General features: G+C 38.4%; 1 protein-coding gene across 3 annotated transcripts in view; it reads left to right on the top strand.

Annotated features, from left to right (window-relative positions):
- The window catches only part of EXOC4 (exocyst complex component 4), a 730,059-nt gene that overhangs the window by 66,630 nt on the left and 636,384 nt on the right, over positions 1-27,045 (top strand). For all 3 annotated transcript variants that reach the window (XM_059171891.1, XM_059171893.1, XM_059171892.1), the window contains exons 5-6: positions 2,825-2,934; positions 21,269-21,512. In XM_059171891.1, the coding sequence (XP_059027874.1) occupies positions 2,825-2,934; positions 21,269-21,512 (354 nt within the window). The remainder of the gene's footprint in view (positions 1-2,824; positions 2,935-21,268; positions 21,513-27,045) is intronic.

The raw sequence follows: 27,045 nt of genomic DNA on the forward strand, positions 1-27,045 counted from the left end.
TTTATTGATGGAGTGTAAGGGCTCTTCTGGCTCTGGTAATAAAGTCAGTAGGTTATGTTATGTTTTTCAGAGTTAAAATGGCAAGACATTTACCACCCTGTATTTAACAGAAACATATTTTTAGGTTAAAATTGAGAAAATAATTGTAGGTTTTAATCTAACGTGAGGCTTGTGCACATCTGTGTTTATAGAAGTCTGTATTATACCCACAAAACACACATACCACTGCACACAAATATGCACTCCTTGTATGACTTCATTCATAAGATGGCAGACTGTAATGCAGCTCTGCACCTGAACTTTCCTGTTAACTGATACCTTTGTGGACCAATGCTTCAAAAATAACTTTCCCATTTTTTTTTTTTTTTAAAGATTTTACTTATTTATTTGACAGGCAGAGATCACAAGTAGGCAGAGAGGCAGGCAGAGAGAGAGGAAGGGAAGCAGGCTCCCCGCTGAACAGGGAGCCCATGCGGGGCTCTATCCCAGGACCCTGGGATCACAACCCGAGCCGAAGGCAGAGGCTCCAACCCACTGAGCCACCCAGGTGCCCCAAACTTCTCCATTTTGTTATAGAAATATTTATTGTGTATTTTTCTCATCATTTAGAATTGAAATGAACTTTTTCTTACTAGTGAGTAGCAGCACTGTAAATGTCCGTGACGATCCTCCGTCTCCTTGGGTTTGTGAGTCCAGGCTAGACAGGGGTATGGAGCTTGCGGGGCGGTTGCGAGCAGCGTGCGGGTCCGAGGACGAGGTGAGGCAGCCCAGGGAACACCGGAGATGGAGCGGTGGTCAGTATGGAAAGGAGGACTGGGTACATCTGTGACCTTCCTGACTTTATAAATAGACAAAATATTGTGACGAATCAGTGGATTTGAAGACTCTATTTCTTAAGATAGTTTATGCGTAAATGAGAGCTAAACAGCCTTATAATGGAGGAAAAGAATGATGGGTAACTATGTCAGTTGAATTCTAGGTACGCGTTACTTTTGTTAGTTTTATATCTTATGCTTGAGGTTTTTCATGAGTCTGCAAGTGATTCCAGCAGTTGGAAATAGGCTGTTTGGTTTCACTCGTTTCATAGTGCTGCTTGGACCCTCAGCGCTGAGCCCTATGCCGGACGCGGAGATGCTGCCTGCTTGATTGTGTCGCCATCCCTTCTTCCATGTAGTGAGGGAGCAGGGGCACCTCACTAACTGTGGGGTCGTGTCCCTGTGGGATGTGCGGATGCCGGTGTTCAAAATGTACACCGCCTTTCCCATTTGGAGAAATCTTTCCTTAAGTCGTAGTCTTGTCCCCGCTTCCCCCGCTCTGCCTGCCCATCTTTTTCCACCCGCTGTGAGAATCACGTCTGTGGCAGCCTCTGCTACTGATGTTGATGGGACGGGGAAGAGGGGAGAGCTATGGCTTGGACCTGTCCACCCTTGGAACTTAGAGAAGCTTTTCTGTTTTAGTTACCATATGATTCGATGATTTTGTTTCATTCTTTTTTAAGTTTGTTATCATTATTATTTTTTTTAGTAATCTCTACACCCAACATGAGGCCCGAACTTTTGGCCCCAGGATTAAGAGCCTTGTGCTTCCTGAATGAGCCAGCCAGGCACCCTGTAGACGATTCAGTTTCTTGAGAGTAGAGCATAAGTTTGACTTGTGTTGGACCTGCCTACTTCTTTCACTTACCAGATGGCTATAAATGTGAATTAACTTGAAAATTTAATTGTTTTTTATAGTCTTTATGTCATTTAAAATTAATGTGTTTATTCTGGAGATGCTAAAGTTAATCATTAAGATGAGTTGCTAAGGCCTTATGGAAAAGGTGAAATGGGTAATCAAATACTGAATTAACCTGTTAAATCATCTTTTATTGTCATGATTCTCAACTTGATGAAATTTATGAACTTTTTTTTTCTTTTTTTAAAGATTTTATTTTATTTATTTGTCAGAGAGAGAGTGAGAGCACAAATAAGGGGAGGAACAGGCAGAAGGAGAAGCAGGCTCCCTGCCGAGCAAGGAGCCTGATGTGGGACTCGATCCCAGGACTCTGAGATCATGACCTACGCTGAAGGCAGGCAGATGTTTAACCGACTGAGTCACCCAGGCGTCCCAGTGAGCCTCTTTTAAAAAAAGCTAAATGTAGTGAACTTCCAGAGTATATAAAAAACTCCAGCTTGAAAAACACAAGTTAAACAAAGCTTAAATACTTAAACTTTAGTTCAGGTATCATGATATGGTCACATGTGATCTTTCTTTGCTGATAAATTAATCTTAATATAGGAACAGAGGAGGGTTCTGAAATTGCTGGCATAATTTGGTGGTAAGGTAGTCATTCAGATGATCCAGAATATATATATATATATATATATATATATATATATATATATATATATATTAAAGATTTTATTTATTCATTTGACAGACAGAGATCACAAGTATGCAGAGAGGCAGAGAGAAGAGGAAGCAGGCTCCCTGCTGAGCAGAGAGCCCGATGCGGGGCTCGATCCCAGGACCCTGGGATCACGACCTGAGCCGAAAGCAGAGGCTTTAACACACTGAGCCACCCAGGTGCCCCTGATCCAGAATATATTAATGCTAATGTTTTTAGACCCAGCTAGCATTGAGATAAAAAGACAAAAATTTGAATTCTTGGAGCCCTTAGACCACATCTTTGTGCCTGTCTCTGTGCAGTCACCGCTGGAAAGACACTTGGGAGACACTTGAAATCAGTGTACAGAAGGCTCATGCCAAAACCCCGAAAGGGATAAGGGATGAACAGGCAGTGGGGTTTTGGAGAAGGTGGTAAATACCTACCTTTCCCTTTCAGCTCCCTTATAAAAGATGCTTCTCCTGTTCCTCTGATTGATGTTACAAACCTTCCTACGCCTCGAAAATTCCTTGATACCTCTCAGTTTTCTACTCCTGGAAGCTCAAGTGGTAAGTATTTAATTCTTTAGCCACGCACCTTCTTTTCATGATGTTGTAGTTCCTCGGTAAAGACCTGGGGAAATCTGGGGGGTCAGGCCTGGGAGGTTCTGAGGTGAGTGCCTTGGAGCCTCTGGTGAGCTCTGTGCCACCCCCAGAGGGAGTAAGATAGTAGATGACTGGTTGGGCCTGTTGCATTATCAGCTTTGAAAACTGGCAGTTGAATCTGGCCCGTCTTCTAAATCCAGATCTATTTAGGCCTTATTTGACCAGCACTGTTTATGTTTCTGAAGTTGGATTTGAATGCTCTTTGATGCAGGGGGTCTCACCCCTGCCATCCCTCCACCCGCCCGTCCCCCTCATGACCTTGGCTGTTTCTGTCAGCTTTTACCCAGCTGCTGTACACGTTACATGCTCTCTCTGGTCCTTGAGAGCTTCTGAGTGCTCTAGATCTGCTCTAGATCCTGTGTCCTCTATACAGAGACCTTGTGTATTCCAGTGCCCTCCCTGTTTCCACATGTGCTGACATATGGGTGTGCACGTGCACACATACAATGTACGTTGAGGTCATATCCACAAACTAGCCGTGTTTCTTCTTGGGCTACCTACTATTCTGTTGTATAAGAGCCACTTTGGCCTGCATTTAAAGTTGGAGAGGGAGAGTATGCTTTGAATCTGAACACAGATTTAGGGGATTTCTTCTGGAATGGCTCAGACCTACCCTGTCAGAGGGTTCAGCTGAGCGTGGCCCAGATCGTCTCTGGGCCTCTGCAAAGAGCCTTCGACTATGGCAGGGCTGGGTTGAGGAGAAGGAGATGGGATTTTTTTCTGTGAGATGTCCTGCGGGTGCCTTCGGGTCACAGCTAAAGTCCTCAGTACCTTTTAAGGAATGAGGAATGTCCATTATTGTTGGCTTTGCAGGTGTAAATTAGTTCTTATAGTTCTTTTCTAGTTCTGTAGTCCTATAGAGCTTGAAATAATGAATAGGTGGAAAGGCAGAAAAAAAATTTGGAGTCAGTCAATACATTTTGTGTAACTAATTGAAAGTGTTTCTTTTGAGAGCCTGACTATATATATTGTTGTTGCTGGGGCATATTTAATTACCTTTTAAAATATCATTTAATTAAGTTTTAGGGTTATTTAGGCTTGGAATCTTGAGGTTTATTGCTTTTACCGTAGGAAAAGCATAGAAGTTCTTTTGTAATAGATTTTACTCTTGGTCTACTTAATAATTCAAAAAACCCCAAAAAACAAAAAAGCCAAAAACCCAAAAAACTCTGAACATTTACGTTTATTGTGACACTTCAAAGGTATGTAAAGCCTCTTCCTGGAGCTAAAAATTTTCTTCTTCTTTGTGATGTAGTATTGCTATTCTTTTGAGTTTTGACACTGCTTTGAGCTGTTGTAGAGCATGGAATTATGAAACATTATACATTTATACTTTTGTAATTTACCTCTTCCTCTAGAAGAAATTATCAGTTGTTTTATCTTTGTGTTTTTATAGCGTGAGCCATCACTGCTTAGCCTGGTTATAGCAATTGAAATAATTGTTGCCGAGTCAATGGCCAAATGAAATAAAAATTTTAATTGTTTACAAAAAAAAGATAGGGTAGTTATTTTGCAAATGAAAAGCACTGTGTAAATATGAAGTAAGTCAAAAAAATGATGGTTATGGCAAATTTGTAGAAACTCATTTTGCTACATCTATTATTTTTAATAAGACAGCTTACTCTTTGATGGGTACTTTTTCTGTCAAGTCCTGTAGTTGAGTTAGCATTTCTCACTTCATGGAGTTCATGGTAACACTTTTGAGAGTCTGTTCCTTATTGGGGATGACTCTTTTTTTTTTTTTTTTTTTTAAGATTTTATTTGTTTATTTGACAGACAGAGACCACAAGCAGACAGAGAGGCAGGCAGAGAGAGAGAGAGGGATCTAGATCTGCTCTAGATCCTGTGTCCTCTATACAGAGACCTTGTATATTCCAGTGCCCGCTGAGCAGAGAGCCCGATGCGGGACTCGATCCCAGGACCCTGGGATCACGACCCGAGCCGAAGGCAGCGGCTTAACCCACTGAGCCACCCAGGTGCCCCTGGGGATGACTCTTGAAGAGCCAAGTGGTAGTTGAATGGCACTGGGACCATCATGGTTACCTAAGCTACAAACCTTTCTTTTTAGAAGGGCTCATTTCTTTCACTGTTGAAGGCTGTTGTTCTCGTCATTTTTCTGTGGGTGACCAAAAGAGAAGGTGGTTTAAATATTACTGATGAAATGCAGTAGGTAAGATGTGTTTAGTGCCTACCAGATATGTAGAACAACATTTTAAGGGCTTTGCATAAATTAGTTCAGTCCTTTAAGAATCTCTGTAGGTAGGTACTACTATTACGATAGCTCTGTTTTACAGATAAGAAAACCAGGGTGTAGAGGATTAACAATTGCTTTAAGTTGACACAGCTGACAAGGAGTAGCGCTGTGATTTCAAGTAAGGATCTGAGTTCCAGAATATGCTCTTCTAACTGGTTTGTTTTCCTGCGAAAAAGCTAGGGATGCTCTGGGTATTCGTTTTCTCCTGTTGCCACAACAAATTATGAGAACCTAAGTTTATCATCTTACAGTTTTGTAGAAGTCCAGTATGGGTCTCATTGAACTAAAAATCAAGATGTTGGCATGGCTGTGTTCCTTCTGGAGGCTCTACCGGCGAGTCCATTTCCTTGCCTTTTGCAGCTCTTAGGGGCTGCTACTTTCCCAGATTATTGCCCTCTTCCTCTCTCTTCCAAACCAGCGACAGTGTGTCACATCTCTCTCACCCACTCTTCTGCCTCCTTCCTCTTTTAAGGACGTGAGTGATTGGATTGATTCCACCTGGCTAATTCAGGTTCCTCTGCCCAGTTCAAGTCCTTGCCTTAAACACATCTGCGAAGTCTCCTTTTGCCATGAGACATATACAGAGAGTCTGGGGATTAGGACATGGGTATCTTTTGGGGACAGTCATTCTGCTTACCACATTGTGCACTACCTATTTTCTGATTTGAGTTATCTTGAGGAGCCAAGATGTAAAATTTTGACTTTCTTAAAATTATGTGTGAAGTCTTTTTAAATCATTGCAGTTTCAGTCTTAAGGACTATATTAATCTGGGTCACATTATTAAAGGGGGTTATGTAAATGAGGAAGATGGAAATTATTTAGAGAACTGCATAAAATGTTACCAAGTATGTATAAAAGTGTGAGGCTGATGAAATACACTATAAATAAAGGGCAGAGATTTTCTTACTCTTAATGAACAGTAAGTCCTAAGAGTATATCTGTGAAGTGCCCTGCAAGTCATCCTTGAAAGTAATAGTCATTTTCAGCAGGAAATTTAACATAGGCTTTTAAAACTCCCCTCTCATCTTGTGAAATAGTAGGATGGAGGGTGTAATCCATTAGAACTGATGTTTTTTACAGCAGATGTTCCAATAGGGAATCCCCGGATAGAACAGATCTTATTGGGGTGCCTTAAATTTAGGTTGGAGGTGATTCCTGAGGACTTTCAATTAAACAAGAATTTTGATTGTTTGCAAATGAGTCTTTTTCAAATGTCTTCTTTACAGGTAGAGGTGTGAGTGACTTTTCTGTGAGATTTTCCATTATAGTTTACATGTTATGGTTTGTAAGGCATATTCCATCATTCAACTGATGGCTGCAGTCCTATGAGGTAGTTATGGCAGGTACTGTTGTCATTATCTGATGATTATTTTTGTATCTCTCCTATTTCAGTCTATTAAATACTTAAGTTATAAAAGTATAGAACTCTAAATGTGTATGTATCATCTAATTAAAAATTTAATTACAAAATGTAAAATCAAGGCACAGGTTGGCAGAAGCAAGAAATCCAGTGAGAGAAAATGATTAGCATCCACTTAGTTTTCCTGCACATTAGTGAAGAAAAGAAATGGCCTTTGAAAGAATTGAGCAAATGACGGGCAATTTACAGAAGAGTCCATAGAACATGGAAAGATTGGCGCATATCCAGCAGAGGTTAAGTATCCCGAATATATAAAGAACCCCTGTAAATCAATAAAACCAGCTAATAAGCAAAAATATGCAAATGTGAAATATTAAAAATTAAGCACAAACATGAATAGGCAGTTTGTGTAGTAAATATAGGAGATTGCTTATACACTCTAGTTAATCAGGTATTTTTAAAACTCACTTTATAAATATATTCCGCTCACAGAGGTTGAGCGATCGGTACAGGTTGACCAGATGGTAATTGTTGGAAGGTAGCCTCATGCTGTTCCCACTCTAAATGAGTAAGCAATGTATTTTGCAAGCCTTTCTCCTATTTCTCATCAGTCACGGTATTTTGTAATGTTCAGGAAACTAATGTCTAATTTAGATGTAGTAATTCAACTATAACTTAGGTAAAAGGATGGGAGAAGTATGGAGAAAAGCCAATAATTGTAGTAAAATGTTGGTTTAAGCTTTTGGATTCCCAGTATGTCCTTTCATTTGGCAAACTGCCTTTGGAACGTTTTGACTGAGCAATTACTCCCGGGGTACACAGACATTTCATTTGTGGCTTCTTTATTCATTTTATGCATGCCCCTGCTGGGATTGCTGTGAATGTAACTATAATGAAACTGGACTTCTTACTTCCTTTCTTTCTGGTACCAGCATAGGTTAAGCAATAAAACCTAAAGAGAGCACAAATTAAATGATTTTTTTTTTCTTTTGCTGCTGTTTTCTCATGTGTATTTTATTTCATAAAATCTTGTTCTGGGATTTGATACTTTTCTTAAAAATTTAGGATTTGATATTTAAATTCTCTCTACATGGAGTGGGAGCTATGAATCCTAACATAAAAGGAGATGAAATTTTCCTTCTTGCAACTCACATATCTAGAATAGTGAAAGTTCTCCACAACAGTGTGATGCCTTTTGAGGTACTTCTGTCCAGAGGTTGGGGCTTCCCTTGGCATTTTAAATCAGTTGTTCCTCAAGTATCCTTCATTTGCTATTAAATATGTTGGTTGGTTTCTATGATTAATCATAAGTAGAGTTGAGGACTATATATAATGGAGGCAAAATAGAATTAATAGTTCAGATATTTATAAAGGTAAAAATGAAGCAAGGCCAGAGTTTAATTAAAATACATGTGTTTATTATTAATAGGTGATGAATATAACCATCATTATGTATTTCCTTCTAGATTAATAAATCTTAGTATTTTTCCAGATTTGATTCAGATTCTTTAAAAAAAATTTATAGGTACACTTGAAACCCCCCCATGAATGCATGAATTCTTCCTCAATTCCTTTCTTCTCTCTTCTACCCTTTTGGTAACTACTATTTTGAAATTGTTCCATATCTTTTTCCTGTATGTTTGCATACTTTTACTGTGTGTATGTATGTATATATATATTGTGTATTTATAAATACAGAAACAATATGTATAGTTTACATGTTTATATATGTATATATTTGTATGTGTTACAATATTGTGTATGTTTGTTTATATATACAAAGTATATTATTTTGAGTATTTTAGGGCGTAAGTAAATTGTATAGCTTAATTTACATATTTACTTAAGTTTAATGATATAATTTAATGAATTTACTGATTTTGTATCATATGTATCATTCTACTACTTGGGTTTTGAGCTCAACATTGCACTTTTTTGGATTTTCTTATGTTATGATGTAGCTCTCGTTTAACTACTATGTAGTATTTTATTATATAATCACAATTTATCCATTCTTCTATTGATAGACAAGTTATAAGTTTACAGTTTTTTATTATTAGGAACCTGATAGCAGTGAGTATTGTTGTACACTGTAGGATAGTTTGTAAACTATAGGACAGTTTCCCAGCTACTGATCTCTTGGAAATGGGTTGTAGATATATCGGAGATACTGAACTCTTCAGCCTTTGGTGTAACCAGTCTGGTCTTGGGGCAATTGGAATCTCTAGGCAAGTTCTCTTAGCTACATGCAGCCATCCCCATTTATCCTTGTTGTGCTGGGTAAGTACTGTTATTTTCTGTATGTGCCACGATGCCTCCGAAGTGAAGAAGCCCTATTCCTTGGGGGCCATGTGTGTTGTATCTGTATAGGAATGTTGTGCATTTTAAACTTCACTTGCCAAGTAGCTATTTATTTTATTATTATTATTATTATTATTATTATTATTATTATTTTAAGCAAGAGAGCAGGTGGGGAGGGGCAGAGGGAGAGAGAGACACTCTTAAGTGGAGTCCAACACTGGGTTTGATTGTATGACCTTGATATCATGACCTGAGCCAAAATCAAGAGTCAGACTTTTAACTGACTGAGCCACACAAGTGCCCCTGCAGATAGCTTTTTAAAGTTATTGTACCAATGTAGATTTCTTTGAATTATGCAAGAGCTTTTGTTTCTCTATTTCTTTCCCTTAAAATTGGCTTTGACTTTTAATTTTTGCAAATGGATTTTCACAAATCTGATAGGCTCTGTGTTTTTATTATTTTAGTTTATAATTTTAGTTTGCATTTCTGAGGTTTCTAGAGGTGTTGAGAATCTTTCCATGTATATGAATCATTTCGGTCTCTTATAAATTGTCTGTCATTTGCCAGGTTTTTGTTAGGCCATTTTTTTATTACTGTTATAAGAGAGTTAAATGGATGCTAATCATTTTTCTGTTTTTCTACCCATGCCTTGTAGTTAATCAGTTTCATGAGTTTCTGGTTTATTCTTCCTGTGTTTCTTCTTAAATGTTCCATGAAGGGGAATTTTACTTTAGATACTCTCTTATATTTTGCTATCTCACTTTATATCCTAGAAATCACTCCATTTTAGTTTGTATAGATGATGCTTTCTTACTATTTTTTTTAAAGATTTTATTTATTTATTTGACAGACAGGGATCAGGAGTAGGCAAAGAGGTAGGCAAAGAGAGAGAGGGAGAAGCAGGCTCCCTGCTGAGCAGAGAGCCTGATGTGGGGCTCGATCCCAGGACCCTGGGATCATGACGTGAGCTGAAGGCAGAGGCTTAACCCACTGAGCCACCCAGGTGCGCTGGCTTTCTTACTATTTTTTTTAACCCTTGCATACTTCTCCATTATGGTGATTTATCATAGTTCAGCCACACTCTTATGTAAGGGTATGTAGATTGTTTACCATATTTTGCCTTTATAAGTAGTGATGTAATGAATAACATTGTGCATATGTATTTTCATTATGTTGGAGGTATCATTAGGGTAAACATCTAGAAGAGATAGCTCAGTCAAAAGAGAAGGCCATACGTATTTTTTTGGTATGACTAAGTTCCCCAGGAGGGTGGTACCAGCTTGCATTGTACCACAAGTGTGTGAGAGTGCTCCTTTTCCCCACAGCCTTGCCAAATTATGTTGTTAGACCTTTTAATTTGTGCCCATTTGATGGGTGAAAATGGTATCACAGTATTATTTAATTTACATTTCTCTTACTATGAGTCAGTTTGAACAATTTTCTGTAAGGAAATTTTATTTTATTTTATTTTTATTTTTATTTTTTTAAAGATTTTATTTATTTATTTTGACAGAGAGAGATCACAAGTAGTCAGAGAGGCAGGCAGAGAGAGAGAGAGAGGGAAGCAGGCTCCCTGCTGAGCAGAGAGCCCGATGTGGGACTCGATCCCAGGACCCTGAGATCATGACCTGAGCCGAAGGCAGCGGCTCAACCACTGAGCCACCCAGGCACCCCTGTAAGGAAATTTTAAAGCCCATTTTGATTTTTTTGTGAGTTGTCATTGTCTTTCATCCACCTTTTTTCTGTTTTGTCTTTAAATCTCTTACTCTGTTACAAATCAATGGATTTCCTAATATTGAACCAATTTTTCATTTCCTAGAATAAATGCCTCTTGATGATGGTGTGTTACTTTCTCAGTGTGGGGGTAAATTCTGCTTGCTAATATTTTACTTCAATTTTTTGCATTGATGTTTATAAAGGATATTAGCCTACTGTCTAAATCATACCGGATTTTGCCTTCAATACAGTAATTTGCTTCATAAAAGTAACTGGGAAGCTTTTCGTCATTTTCAGTGCTCTAGAACAATTTATGGGGCATTGGGATTCTCTGATATTTGAAGGTTAGGGAATTTCCCTGTGAAAATTTGGATCTGATATTTTTTCATATTTTTGCTTTTTGTTAATTTTCTGTCTTTTTTCCTGTGTAGCTTGTTCTCTTCAAGCATTCTGTCTCTGTTGGGATCAATTTTAATAATGTGTGTTTTTCTAGGAAATTATTAATTTAATTTAATTTTTCAAATTTTATCTATACAGAGATCAGTATTTTCTTCTGCTTTTGAAATTTCCTTTTCTCTTTTTGTCTTTTTATTTGCACTAGCTCCCTTTTCTTGATCAAAATAGCTGGTGGTTTATCTATTGTGTTAGGGTTTTTTGTTTTGTTTTTGTTTTTAATTTTCAATAAATAACTAGTATTTTGATTATTGATTAGGGCATTCTTCAGTTCTCCACCTCATTTTCTGCTTTTATCTTTTTTTCCTTCTTTGTGCTTTCTTTTGGTTTATTTTTTCTTCTGATCTAGACATCATATATTTTCTTATATATATTTTCATATATTTTCTTATTTATTTCTTAAATCATATATTTTCTTTCAGTTTTACTGATAGAAGTGTTCAGTGACAAGAATTTTTCTCAACACCTTAAATGCATTCCATAGACCTTGATATTTAATGTTCCCATTATCATTTTAAAAATATTGTCTCATTTCAATTTGTATTAGATAAAAATCCATTGTTTTAAAAGATTTTTTTTATTTATTAGAGAGGGAGAGAGAGAAAGTGCATGAGTTGGGGGTGTGTTGGGAGGGGCAGAGGGAGAGGTAGAGGGTGAAGCAGACTCTTTACTCAGCAGTGAGACTGATGGCTGCAGAGCTCGATCCCAGGTCCCCGGGATCATGACCTGAGCTGAAGGCAGACGCTTAACTGACTGAGCCACCTAGGCACCCCTTGATACAGTGTTTTTAACAGAAGAATTTTATTTTCTCTTAATCCTTTCTAGCTTTTTTACGTTGAGTTCAGAGAGTATTGTTGGTAATACTTTTACTTCATGGAACTTACATTTTCTCTGTGACAATACATGACCACTGTTTGTGAATGTCCCATGGGTGCTTGAGTAAAAGGTACTGTTGGGCTCTGTTATCAAAGGAATGAGACTGAGACAAAGTGAAAGTTATGCAAAACTTGATTCTATGCCAAGCATTAGGAGTTAGACTGACCGACCAGGGCCGCCTCTGAAGAGGGCGACCCCTTCTGGATCTCACAGGCTGGTTTTATAGGGTGTAACCGCAGACCCAAGGTACGTGGCTTCTATTGGTAAGGCGTTTATTCCTGGAATCGATACCTGGAAATGATACCAGGAACTACTGGGGCGTTTATTCCTGGCATGAAGTCTGTGGATTTAACGAACAATATGGCTACCTAGGCAATATGGAGTCACTCTGGCTAAGCAGGCCCTAATAGTTAAACAGGTTTTAACATTAAATTGGCCCTAACAGGTACATTCTTGGTTATCAGGTATAGAGTTGATATATATCCATAAGATCTGCATTATTTAATTATTGTTTAGGTCTTCGATCTTCTTCTTTTTTTTTTTTTTTTGTGATGTATTCAAGTTTTCTATTAGTGAGTTTTCCCCTGTATCTCTGCCTCCCTTGTAGTTTTTGTTTCAAAATGGTAGCTGCTGTTTAATTTGGTATGTCAGTATTTGTAAGCCTTGTTGCGAATTGTGGCATGTGATATTAAAAGATGCCCTTTGTCATAATGGTTAATGATTTTTGACTGGTGTCTTTTGTTTATTCTATATTTCTAGCCTTTCTAAATTACTAGTTTTAAGATCTGTGTATAGCCTATTGTTGGGCCCTGCTTTGTGACTCAGATTGAAAATCCTTTTCTTATAATAAGTGAGTATGATCCATTGATGTATAATGATAAGACTAATGTTTTGTCTCAGCTCTATTGTAATATTTTTTTTAAAGATTTAATTTATTTATTTGACAGACAGATCACAAGTAGGCAGGGAGGCAGGCAGAGAGAGAGGAAGAGAAGCAGGTTCCCTGCTGAGCAGAGAGCCTGAAGTGGGGCTCCATCCCAGGACCGTGGAATCATGATCTGAGCTGAAGGCAGAGGTTTTAACCCACTGAGCTACCCAGGCGCCCCTCTATTGTAGTATTTTATAAATATGTATATTTGCTATGTTTCTTTTTCTCTGAGATATTTTTTGTTCCTTAAACACTTTTTTGTTGTTGTTGTTGTTAAGGAGGTGTTCTTTTCTGCTAGCAATTGTCTTTTTAATGTTTTAAAAACACAGGAAAAGTGCTCCTAGTCCCTTTTAATGCTTTAATCTTTCCCTTTCACATTTCTGTTTTTGTGGATATCCTTTAATCCCCGTCTTTTGCCTAAATAACAACATGACTTCATTATCCTTTCTTTTCTGCTAGCTTCTATTTGTGTTAATTTTTACTTTTTATTGTTTATAATGTATTTGTCTTAGCTATCTTCCATTCACACCTGCCAGTGGTGTTTTTATCTTAAATCTACACTTAATTGTTTTAAATGCTCATCATCAATCTTTTTTGCTTAAGTTTTCCCACGTATCTCTTGGCTCATCAAAAGATTCCTTAAGAAAAGGCTCATGGGTGCAGAATTCCTTTAGTAGGTCCTGTAGCCTTGGTACTTAAAGGACAGCTTAGATGGGTATAAATTCATTAGTTTACAATTTTTACTTATTGATATTCTTTCTTTTTTTATTATAAAATGCTACTTCATTATTATCTTCCTTTGTGTGTTTTATGAAAATTCTTTTTTTTTAATTAAAATTTTTTATTTACCTTTAAGTTGGTTAACATACAGTGTATTATTAGGTTCCTGGTGGAGTTTAGTGATTCATCAGTTACATATAACACCCAGTGCTCATTACAACAAGTGCCCTTCTTAATGCCCATCACCTATTTAGCCCATCCCTACCTACCTCCCCTCCAGCAACCCTTAATTTGTTTCCTATAGTTAAGAGTCTCTTGGGACACCTGAGTGGCTCAGACCATTAAGTGTCTGCCTATGGCTCACATAATGATTCCCAGGGTCCTGGGATTGAGCCCTGTGTTGGGCTCCCTGCTCAGTGGGGAGACTGCTGCTTCCTCTCCCTCTGCCACCGCCCCCCACCCCAGCTTGTGCCTGCTTGCTCTCTCTCAAAAGAGTAAGTAAAATCTTAAAAAAAAAAGTCTCTTATGGCTTGCCTTTCTGATTTCACCTTGTTTTATTTTTCCTTACTTTCTTCTATGTTCATCTGATTTTTTTCTTAAATTCCATCTATGAATGAAATCATGATATTTGTCTTTCAATGACTTACTTTTTTTTTTTTAAGATTTTATTTATTTATTTGACACACAGAAAGAGGTTACAAGTAGGCAGAGAGGCAGGCAGAAAGAGATGGGGGGAGGCAGGCTCCCTGCTGAGCAGAGAGCCCAATGCGGGACTCGATCCCAGGACCCTGAGATCATGACCTGAGCCGAAGGCAGAGGCTAAACCCACCGAGCCACCCAGGCGCTCTATGACTGACTTATTTTGCTTAACAAAATACTCTCTAGTTCTATCCATGTTATTGTGAATGTCAGGATTTCATACTCTTTGATGTCAGAGCAATATTCCATTGTATATATATGTATCACGTCTCCTTTATCCATTCTTCTGTTGATGGACATCTGAGTTATTTCCATATTTTGGTAGTTGTGGACATTTCTGTTATAAACATTGAGGTTCATGTGCCTCTTTGAATCACTATTTTTGTCATCCTTTGGATAAATACGTAGTAGTGCTGTTGCTGGCTCATAGGGTAGTTCTATTTTTAACTTTTTGAGGAATCTCCATACTGTTTTTTCAGAGTGGCTGCACCAGTTTGCCTTGTTTGGCCTTGTAAGTTGTGAGCCTATAGACCTTGACGACTTTTTAACCTAGGAACTTAACAATTGTAATAGGGTATGCCCTGGAGTTTGTTCGTTTGTTTATTTTTTGAATGGCTAATTTTCCCAGGTACCCAATAGGCTCTTTCAGTTTGTAGATTCAAGATTTTTTAAAAAATAATTTTAAACAACCTGTTGTTTGTTTTTCTTCTAATATGTTACCTTTCTCTTTGTCTGTCTTCCATTTCTACTACTTTCTCTTTGGTCATTGTAGTTTTTTCTTTATATCCCTTTTATTCTCTATTTTGGTTCCCTGAATTTCCTTAATACCCTTTATGAGATACTCATTTTTGTCTGTTTTCTCTTGGGTATTTTATAATTTATTCCTGCCTGAAATAATATCCTTTTTCTTCCCTTATCTTTTCTCAGTTTAGTCCATTTGCTTCTCAGACCTTTCTTTTATTTGTCCATGTCTGTTCATAGTTTTGGGATTTCTGACTCAAGATGGCTTCGTATCTGCAGGTTCTTGTTTGAATATATTTCTTCCATTCTTGGCTTCAAGATAGTTTTGTTGCAAGAAATTTTCCTCTTTTAATGTGTGGTGGATTTTCTGACAACCCTTCTCCCCCATACCTTCATAAGAATTTGTTCATTTTTTCCTGCTCTCTTTTTATGGGTTTAGGGTGTTTAATTGAATTCCTAGATCATTGGCTCCCTCTTCTGTCAGCATAGCAAAATCCAAATACTTGAGTGTATTATTTGTTTTGATGGTAGGAGAAGGTTGTTCTCAGAATTTTGGCTCTCTCATGGTGTCCTGAATTTTCTCTTTATGCTTCTTTCTCCCTTCACTATCCAGTAGCCAAAGGACATTTCTCTCTTCCTTTTGTCTGATTTTTCCCATAGAAGCTGGGGGTCTCAAATACTGGTCCTACAAATTATCTTCTCTTAAACTCTCTTCCCTCTAGTCCACGCTCTCATCTCTTTGGATACTTTTTGAGTATCTGAAATGTAGGGTGGTCATAGTCTTTTTTAAATCAGTCTTAGGATCATCGCTAACGTCCTAGTTTTTTCATGGTTCTTCAATAGCCTGCTTTTGCTTGCAACAAAGCCTTGTGGCAGAGCAGAGGTGGGCCAGGAACCTGGGAGATTCTTTGATGGGATTAGGTGTTTTTTTCTTATTTTTATTTATAGTTGTTGTGAATTTGGGGGCATTTTCAATCTGCAGGTTATCCTGAGGGTATGATTTGTATGAGCTTTGTTTGTTCTTCCGGCTGTTCTGTGTTGTTTTTGGAGGAAATAAGGAGAAATGGGGAATTCAGTAATTTCCATTGTCTCTAGCAATCCAGGAGTTCCTAAAGCTAGGTGTTGTAAAAGTACATTTTCCCCCCTTTCTTGGGGGTTTGTTTTGTGTTTTGATGTCATATTACCTCGTTTAATATACACAGTTGTGTAGGTAATATTATTTCCATTTTACCGGTGGGAAAGTTGAAGTCTTGCAAGATTTAATGACTTCAGAGAGATTTACCCAGTTAGATTGTGGTAGAGTTGATAATCAGATTTAAAGTTCTCTATGAGGCCCCACTCTTGCTCTTTTTACTACATCATATTATCTCTTTGGGCAATTGAACTCACAAAACCCAACACATATTATTGAATATTAATATAAACAATTTTTTCATCTGTTCCTTGTGTCTTCTCTTATCCTCTTGCCCACTTAAAGTTTTTAGTAGCCACTTTTCCACTGGTGGCTACTCCTTGACTTTCAAAGATGCATCCTCCTTGCTCTAAAAGAGATCATGTATGTTAAGCGCTGTCCCAAGGGAGACTGAACAGTATCGTTTTGGTTGTTTTTATCGCAATAGTCTACCCTTCACTCTCCCTCCCCTTGAAACATACCATCATTTCCCCCTTAGTCCACTTTCACTTATGGGCGGACCTGGGCACATTCATTGTGCTTTCCTTCTCCACTTCCGGGATGAAACTATTCCTGCGCTGAGACTATAAAAACCCTTAGCTTCATGTAAATGATGGTCCCTAGTACAGAGTTGGCAGTAACTTTTGGCAGCCTCCTTTCAGGAGTAGGGTGTTATATTGTCTGTAGTTTCCTTTAAAGTAATTTAATCTGCACCTTAGGGGTGCTTAGTTAACATTTCTGAAGTACCTTAATCAGGAATCCACACTTCAGGGGTAGTTAGTTAACATTTGAAAGACCCTAATCAAGATTCTATACTCCAGGGGCAACCCGTGCATCTGTACCAGTGGGTGCATTAATTAGAATAAAAGATGTTAGAGGTAATTTTTCATTGGTGAGATGAATGATATTTAAGATAAATAGTTGACCAGGTATCTCCACTGGGATGTGGATGGAAGATAAGGATTTGATGAGACCAGAAGCGTCTGTAGGTGTAGAGCTTGATTTGGTCCTGTGCTTGTAGCCCTCCGTAGAGGACTTGTGGGCTCATCTAGCCAGTGGTGCGTGTCAAGTCTCTGTAACACCCAGTGGGCTAGATCTTGCCTGCCTCCGCCTGCTTCTCCACACAGACATTGTTGGACACATATTCTGGCTCCATTCCTTTTTTCTATTGCTTGTCCACAGAGATGTTACTCTCAGTTTTGAATCAGACTATTTCTTCATAACTTCTTAGTTTCTATTTTGTGTATAACTATCTTGAGATTGGGTATCTCAACTATGAATTTATAGTGCCATTTTGACCAGAATTACTATTAAGTGGTAACTTTCTTATTTTCTATTTGAGAGCATTGTCATTCTACTGAGGCAAGATTCCTGCCTATGGGGGCAGGTTGTGGGTATGTAATTCTCTTGGTACTTTATTGGGTTAAGTAGGCTTGGTGAGTTTTTTGAAGTTTCCTTTTTATATTGAATTTATATCGAATTCTGTTCAATAGTGACACAGTTCTCCTGTTATATAGACATAATGTTCTTGAATACAACATGTAAATGAAGTTATGGATGTAGGTCGAAATCAGATCTGCCATATCTGTATACTTTAGTTACCATGCATAGCATAAAGCATGACATTTACCAGGAGTTTCTGTGGTAAACACTACCATTATCTCTTACAATTTAACATGTACAAATCTTAAGTTAAATAATGAAGCTTATTCAGTACAAAGTTAAAGTGTATCACCAGGGTTCTTGTGCAGATTTGATGACATGTATATATAGCCATGGTGCATGTTACTCATATTTTCTTACCAAACATACCAAGAAAAGAAAGCAGTTACGGACTAGTCTCGTTGCTTCCTGTACTCAGTGGGAAACAAAAGGTAGTTTTCTTTTACAGAAGACTTACCTGCTTAAGTGGATTATTCACTTTCTCTGTAATTTTTAAAATGGGCTATCTGTAATCTAGGTGAACAGAATTGGTTATAGGCCATGGAACCAGAGATGTATAGATTTACTCTAAGTTGATAGAATCATGGAATTGTGGAGCTTGGGAGGACTGGAGATAGCATCCAGGTAATTGTTTCATGAGTCCCAAAGTGTCTCTGTTAAACCTTCATGAATCCATGCTTAGCCTCAAACCACTTAGGCATGTATACCTACACATCCGTATCTTCCTCCTTCCTTTCTTGTCTATGCGTGTAATAAAAAACAGTTGGGGCCAATAGGATTTTAGTAGTAATAGTGGAGAAGAACATGAAAATCTTAGTATTTAGCACTGTTTTGCCACTGAGGGTCTTCAAAAGCAGGTTCAGGAAATCCTCACTTAACAAGTCTCTTCAGAGCAAAAAGATCAGAGAGAACTGGGTGAGAGAGTATAGTATTTCTAATTATAAAGTGTTCTTAAACCTGCACTTTGAGTACTGTATCACTGTAGATTCAAGGGAATGAATGGTTTGGTGTTAAGTTATTTGGAAGTATGTACATTTTGTTCTGATGATGGTGGGAGGCCTGTACTGAATTTCAGCTATATTATTTTTGTACAAGACTTTTTCCATAAAGCACCAATAATTCTATCTGACCTCACCGTGATTATTGGACTAGTCTTCATGGTTGATTATATTATCCTTTTAAATTGCCTATTAATTTTCAGCTGATGTAAGTGAAATAGATAATATAAATTAATTAATATTGAATCTCTCACTGTTTATGCTCTAGGAGATTTCAGGAGACAAACAGAAAGATAAGGTTCGAAACAAATGTGCCATTTGAGGCTCTGGCATGTTATTATTCATACCTTGCTTATTTGTTATTTTTTAATAGGCTCTCTATCATATTAGTGCACAGATAAGTAGCTATATGCCACACCGTCTAGGGGCTCGTGGATCTTACTACATTTATCTCCTCACCAATCACTCTTGTGGCAGATGCTCGTGACACACAGGTGGCCCCTAGCTTGTGTCTGTTTGTGACTCATATGTGCTCCTTCGTGAAGATCATTTTCTCTCGGCTAAATTTCTATTACTTTTTTCCCTGCCTGAAGCTCTGCTTATAGTTGTGCTTCATTCCAGCTGCGCCCCGCCCCCCAACCTGCAACGTGCTGAATTTAGATGGCTCCTTGGCTGCTAAGTATTTCTCTCTTCTTGCTGCCGGGATTGGTTTTGCAGGATGGAGGAAGAAGTCTGTGGCCTGAGGGGTCCAGTTCTTAAAGTATAAAACAAAACCAGTAACTAAAATGTCAATTTTTGGAATGTCACATTTGGAAATATCAATGCCTTATGTTTTGTTTTTTTGTTTGTTGTTTTGGGTTTTTGTTTTTGTTTTTTGCCATCAAAATTGTAATCTTCACAGGCTTAAGTCACTTTGGTTCTACTCCCAGCTTTACTAGACTTACAATTTTTTAAATGAAATACCACCTCTTCAAATGTGCTCTGTGTTGCAAAGAAAATCCTAGGAATTTGGTTCTTCTTGCTGTGCTTCTGTCTCTCCACATGGTTTTCAGCCTCGTGGATAAATACGAGGAGAACGTCTTCAATGAAAACAAACTTGTTGAAGTAATTATATCCTGCATGTCCTTAAATGCTTTTGGTTCGTATTGAAGTGCATTTTACGAGTTGGGAACATGAATAGAAGGGATTGAAGAGAATAGCGTGCGTATCATCTGAGGTAGGGGTTTTGGAGACTCTGTGCAGTGGTTACATGGATTTACTGCCTGTAGTGGGATATTTTCATTCTTCCCTAATCAGTAGATTGCAGTGCATTCCAGTGGTGCTGGACCACTTGGAGTGGACTCGTAGTATCATTGAGCTTGACTTCCCCCAAAGAAGAAGGTATGCAGTCTTTCAGGATATCACATATTTTAAAAACCTGTCAGTTGTTTTGAAGAATAGAGAGGGAAGGATGGAGAAGACTTGAACCGTTAGGGTCCATCTTCTGGCTTTTACTCACTTTCGCTTCATTCTATCTAAATCCAACCATTGTTAAAACGAGAGAATTATTTTTGGGTATTTTGGGGCACATATTTGTGTGTGTGTGCATTAGTCGGAAGGGAGGGCCTGTGGTTTTCAGTCGGTCATGGAGGTCTCAGATCCCCATCGCTCGCTCTCCCCAGCTTCTCAGTGGCGGGTAAGAACCAGTGTGCTAGGCTGCCCTCTTCCGTCCCAAAGCCTGTAGACCTATGGAGACTTTTGACATAAAATTATTTATCAGAAAACTAACAGGGATTTGCAAGACCCATTTTCAGTAGAGTGTGTTATGGTAGACCTATGTTTAGAGAAAAGTAGAAGGTGGTTCTTTGGTATGTATGGAAAGTTTTCATTACTCTTTTCCTCAGAGTCGTGTCTCACTTTGCACATACCGTTCTTCAGTTTTCTTCATCTCTTGTCATTTGTTTAAACTAATTTCCTTATTTAACTTACCTCTTTTTATCAAGTTACTTATCTTTTGTAAGGATTAAATAAGAGTTTTGAGACTGTGGCTCTCAGGAATTCTCCCATAGCACCAAGTATGGCATTTTATCAACAGCGAGTGCTTAATAAATGTCATGAACAGACTGGCTCATTGTGGAAGTGGCTGTCCGTGGAAAACTTTCTGTGGAGATTTCCTTGTTTTTAATGGCTTCCACCTCTTATTTTAACTGATGGCTATGATCTGAGGAATGTAACTGTTACTTTGTGGTTCTTAGTCTCTATGTGAATATAATTTGGGGGGGATATATATATATTTTTAAACTTTTATTTTTCAGTGTTCCAAGATTCATTGTTTATGCACCACACCCAATGCTCCACGCAATACGCGCCCTCCTTAATACCCACCACCAGGCTCGCCCATCCCCCACCCTCCTTTCCTCCAAAACCCTTAGTTTGTTTCTCAGAGTCCACAGTCTCTCATGGTTTGTTTCCCCCTTGAAAAGTCTTCTCTAATTCCTTTAAGGCGGTAATCAAAGCTGTGATCCCATTTATTCAGTGTGCTCTGTTTTTGAATCTTGCAATGGAACCCTTTTCTTTTCTTTTTTTCTTTTCTTCCAGCAAGGGAGATGAACCTGCAGGACATCAAGGAGGATTTGGAATCGGATCCAGAGGAGAACAGCACCCTTTTTATGGGCATCCTCATCAAGGGGCTGGCCAAACTGAAGAAGATTCCAGAGACTGTTAAGGCGATCAAAGAACGCTTGGAGCAGGAGCTACAGCAAATTGTGAAGAGGTCTACAACCCAGGTAGCAGACAGTGGCTATCAGAGAGGAGAGAACCTCACTGTGGAGAACCAACCAAGGTAAATGGGCATGCAGTTTGTAGTTTTGAGAATTCTACATTTTCTAGGATGGGGGCTAGGTGAACAAGTTTCTGTTGATGTTATTTCTTGAACTTGGGGTACTAGAGCCCATACAAACTCAGATTGGTGAAAATAGCTGAATAGGCATTATTGGTTTGAAAAGTTTTAAAGCATATTGTTCATACTCAAATGAAGAAAACTATTGAATATTAAATACTAAGCATTATTCAAGTCATTTATGTATATTATTTCATTTATTCCTACCACCACTCTATGAGCTACTTATTAGTGTCTACATTTTACAATTAGGGAAACTGGGGCTCAGACACTAATAATTAGTTCAAGGTCACAGATGAAGTGGCTGGCCTTGGAATTGATGCATCTCTGTGGCCTTTCCTCTGTCCTCAGCTTTCTCTTTTGATGTGTGGTGATATTTGCCAATAAGGCAAAGAGGTTTCAGGAATTCCTGTATCTATTTAAAATAGCTAATAGGGGGCACCTGGGTGGCTCAGTGGGTTAAGCCTCTGCCTTCGGCTCAGGTCATGATCTCAGGGTCCTGGGATGAGTCCCGCATCGGGCTCTCTGCTCGGCAGGGAGCCTGCTTCCTGCTTCCTCCTCTCTCTCTCTGCCTGCCTCTCTACCTGCTTGTGATCTCTCACTGTCAAATAAATAAATAAAATCTTTAAAAAAAAAATAAAATAGCTAATAGGATTTGGATTTCGTAATTCTTGTTTCATAAGGAGAAACTGAAATTGTACTACAGTCCTAACTCTGTCTAACTCATACACTGAGAGATCATGTCTGCCAAACCAGAGTTCAGGGCATAATAGACAAATATCACTTGACCGTGGGACAAGATATTTGAAATGGACTTTTCTAGAAAATCTAAGACATACTCTACACAGGTCTCTGTTCCTCGTCACCTCCTTCTCTGCTGTTACCCTCCCCCAACCCTCCATGCTTACCAGGGCAGGTATTTGTCACAGTGGAGGGGCAGGGAGAGACCACTGGAAACTACAGTTTCATGTAGGGGCAGAGGGCAGAGTGGAGCAGGTCTTCTCTTAAATGATGTCAGTTCCTGGGGGGTGCCAGACAGTATGTGGAGGGGATCATAATCTCGTGGACCTGTTGTTAAGGGAATTCTGCTCTTTGTATATAGGACTTTAAAAGTTTTTTTCTTTTTTTCTTTTTTTAAGCAAATAACAAATTTAAGGAGAAAGAAGAGCTTACTTAGAATTTCTCAGACTTTAAATATTTTAGAAAAATTAATGTGTTCTATTTGTATTTTCTATATTCTTTGATGTATCTAAATACCTAAATAACATTGATTTTGATTATTCCTTAAAGCTCTTCAAAAGTTAATTTCCTTGAACTTCATTCAAAAGTGCAGTTGGTATGGGGCGCCTGGGCGGCTCAGTTGGGTGAGTGTCGGGCTCTTGGTTTCGGCTCGGGTCATGATCTCATGGGTCGTGGAATCGAGGCCTGCATCGGACTCCGCAGTCAGTGGGGAGTCTGCTTGAGGGTTTTCTCCCTCTGCTCCTCCCGTCACTCGGTCTCTCAAATAACTAAGTCTTTAAAAAAAAAAAAAAAAGTGCAGTTGGTGAAGAAACCGTCTTCCACCCATCTCCTGCCATAGACCATCTCAAAGCACATGTTTTGATGGGTTTCGGAGTCAGGTAGACCTGCTTTTGAATGCCAGCTCTATAATCTGAAGAAAATAATCCCCATCTTATAGGATTGCTTGCCCTACGTGAGGTCACGTGATTACAGTTTAGTAGAGCAGCGCCAGGAAGAACTATTACATGCCTAGGTATCTATGAACACACGCATTTATTTATTTATTCTTGCTTCCTTCCTGAACTGCCGTGTTCTTTGATCACTCACATTGTGATCCAGAGCGGCTGGGGAATGGTTCTAAATTGAACTTTGCTTTTCTTCTTTCTTTGCCCGGTACCTGGATTTCCGTGAAGACCTTTTGCCTCCTTACTAATGAACACTCCAGAATTCTGGCTTGCTATTTGCCCTGTTGCTGCAAGTCCCTAGATGAATACACTGAACTTTCATAGGGAAATAACATGACTATAGTGTATATTGGAAATAAAACGAAAGGGCACGGATCAATAACTTTTCTGCAAATCTCATTACAGTACCCTTAAAAGCAATGTGTCTTTCATAGGATTTTGACCCCTTCCTCTTCCATTCCCTAAGCCCCTTCCGGTATTCACAAGTGGAAATTACAGCTGTAGAAGTAGAAATTCAGCATACAGCCCCAGGAAATAATAAATGTTTCCTCTGTGAGGAATGAGTTAGCAGAAGGGCACCCCCCCGCCGCCCCTGTAAGGTTTTTTGTTGTTGTTGGTATTCAGAGCTTTTGTAGGCAGGATATATTGGACACTGGCAAGTGAACAAGCTGCTGGTCTTGGTTTCATGTGTATAACACGATCCCATTTTATAAAATGTACAAATCTGAAAAATTGAGCCCAAACTACTAAGAGATAAAATAGTTGAGAGACAACAAATTTTGGGGGTGAGCCTCTATTCTTGAGTCTTAAGTTGGGATTCCAAATGACCGATAATGTTGAGTTAGTCTGTGGTGGCTCTGTGCTTGCAGGTGCCTTAAAATTCCCAGACTAATGACCTTGAAAATGTCATTCAAAAGTGATTGGCCTTGTTGCTTCTAGAAGCTGAAAATTTTAGAAGGGATATTGTCAGATTATCCCTTGAAGCTTGCATGGTATTTTATGTTCATCAAACTGTACTGGGATGTGTTAGTGGCGTTTATTTTAGAAAGAAGTCATAATACTTCTTATTATTTACAATACAAGAAATCTTATGTAAAAGTGCAAGAATCTGGTTTTCTTAAAGTTGGAATGTAGGTAAAAAGAACCATAAATCCTTTTTTACCCCCAATATGCACATTCTTTCCCTCCCCCCCAGTGAATTAACCTCTTCCAGATCATTAGCATATAAATGCTACTCTGAGGCAAGATACCAGTACTATAACTTTCCTTAAAAGTTTTATTGTTCAGCATCATCTTATTAAATATAGTCTGGTTGTGATGCATTGCAGGCCTGTTTTCATTTGTCTTTATGTAAAGAGAATTAATGTGGTGTGCTGTTTTGCTAGAAAAGAAGAAGGAACCAGGCTAGTGAATTGTCATGCTTCACTTCCTGCAGAGTCAGAATATTTCCGCAGCCAGTTTTTAAAAATCACTTTGGTGACCCACTTATTTTTTGATACTGGACCTCCCCCCCAACTATCTGTTGTCTATTTATTGGAGAGATAGTCTTTCTGTTCATTCATAATCTATGAATATAAACCTCTGCTTACTATTAAAGAAAAATTCCTGTTGCCAACTCGCTATAAATGTAAGAGCAACATGTGCTTTGCTAATCTCCTAGAACCTCGTGCTACCCATAATTTCCTCTGAAAGACAGGCAGTGTCTTCAGTTTCAGATGGCTCATGTGGTCTACAGTCTGGGCAGCTCATTACCCATTTCTTCCTCTCCTGCTGTGTAATTACTGCTTCTTTCCCAAAATCTAGCCCGTGAGCATTTCATAGCATTTTTGTTTCCAAGAAGCTAGAAGAAGTTCTTTAATAATTAACAAATAGGAAAAGCATGAGGAAGAGGTAAAAGAAACAAAATCCTCTCAAGGTTCAATGTCAAGAATATGGAGGAGAGGAAGAAGGGGGAAAGCGAGTGATTGGCATGTGTGAGGCACCTCTTCGGTCTATTTACAAATGGCCCCGTTTAAATTTGGAGGCAGCAAGTCATTGCAGGGGGAGGTGCTGGAGGGCTGCTCAGCTTTAGTAAAACTGCTGGTCTTGAAGAGGGCAGAAGGGGTTGAATGAGTTGAAGCCATGGCTGCTATGGAAACCCGTTTTCCTTTTGGAAAGAGATCCTTTTGCCATGTTCCTTCGTCTTGGTTAAGAATGCAGGAAGATGAAGCGTCTGATCTAAAAGGCAGAGAACATTACATGCTCTGTGCCCACTGGGATAGTAAAGATTTGTGGAAAATACAGGAAAGAAATACGCTTTAATGCTGAAAGTGGTTGTATTTGGATAATGTTGTAGGTTTTTCCTCCCTCTCTATTTTGTAACTGTTATTAAGTTCTAGTGAAAAATTAATTATTTAAGAGTTAAAGTACTAAAGTTACTTTAATCAGAAGAAATCCTTGAAAATGAAAATGCCTAATGAGGGTATCAGTATGGAAACATGTAATTAATACCTGTTTGGAGACCAACAGGATCTGGACCATTAGATTACCTTCTATGTTATATGTGTGTGTGTGTGTGTGTGTGTGTGTGTCTGTTTGGTTTTGGTTATCTTCTAACTGCTCCTAGAATGGAAGCCTTGAAAGAGAATGAGTTTGCTTTGCTCAGCACCCTGTCCTCAGAGTGTCGCACAGTGCCCACCTGACCCAATATTTGTTGAATGAAAGAATGAATTCCTACATATGTTGAATATCTATCGTGGACCAGACACTGGCCTGAAACGCCAAAGAAATAAGGCGTAAGTTTAAAGTCCAGAGAGGGAGGAAAGGCATTAATCGGAGAACTTTTCAATAAGTATATTAGTTTATTATGCTCTTCTTCTTCATTTTTGAAATGTGAAATTTTCAATAATTTAGGATTTAAATGTTTATTTCCTTTTCAGTGAACTATCTACTTTTCTGGTTTTTTTTTTAATTTTTTTTTTTTTTATTTGTGAGGACTCTCTATTATGAAAATGAGTTCTTTGGGATTTATTTTATAATTTCCCCTCAATTTTTCTCTTTTGACTTTGTTTATGGTCTACGGTCATACTACTGTGACACACTTGGTCATGGGTTTTTTTTTAGACCTGTGGCTGGAGTCAGGCATATGTGTCTTTTTCAAATAAGTAGCATTTCCTTCCATTTTTTTCTTTTTCTATTAGTTACTTTTCTCTTAAGTCTCTGAAATGTAGGATTTTGTGGGATTGGTCATTTTATTGGACAGAAAAGTCATTTAGGAGCAGCTTTGAAGCAAGGTCAAGCATTTGTCCTTGTGGCTTCGTGTAGCCATTCCCAGCCACTGCATGTAGCACCTGGACATGCTCGGAATCAGGAGGGCCTTGATGTAATTTAGAGGAGTCGTTAATTCGAATCAAAGCAAGCGGGAAGCAAGTAAATTTAACTTCAGTGATTATGATATCATTTGATTAAATCTCTACTTTTGATTACACATATCAGTGAGAACATGCTTTAAATATACTCAACTGTTAAATACTGAAGGGTATGATAGATGAGCCAACGACATACAGAGGAAATTCCACTATTCTTCAACTAGAGCATATCCCCTGCAGCTTTACTGCAGTATTTTTAGAACAAATGAAAGGAGTTAATTCTTTACATGTGGGACTTAATATACCAGTTGTTAACTAAAACATTAAATTTATTACCATGGAAGGTAGTACTGGCTCCAAATCTATGTATGTTCTATTAAGACTTAAATAAATTGGTCATAGCTTTGTGACATATCAGGTCATTAGTAATGTGAGTAATGTTCT

The sequence above is a fragment of the Mustela lutreola genome, chromosome 4, assembly GCF_030435805.1.
Source record: "Mustela lutreola isolate mMusLut2 chromosome 4, mMusLut2.pri, whole genome shotgun sequence".
NCBI classification, from domain to species: Eukaryota; Metazoa; Chordata; class Mammalia; order Carnivora; family Mustelidae; genus Mustela; species Mustela lutreola.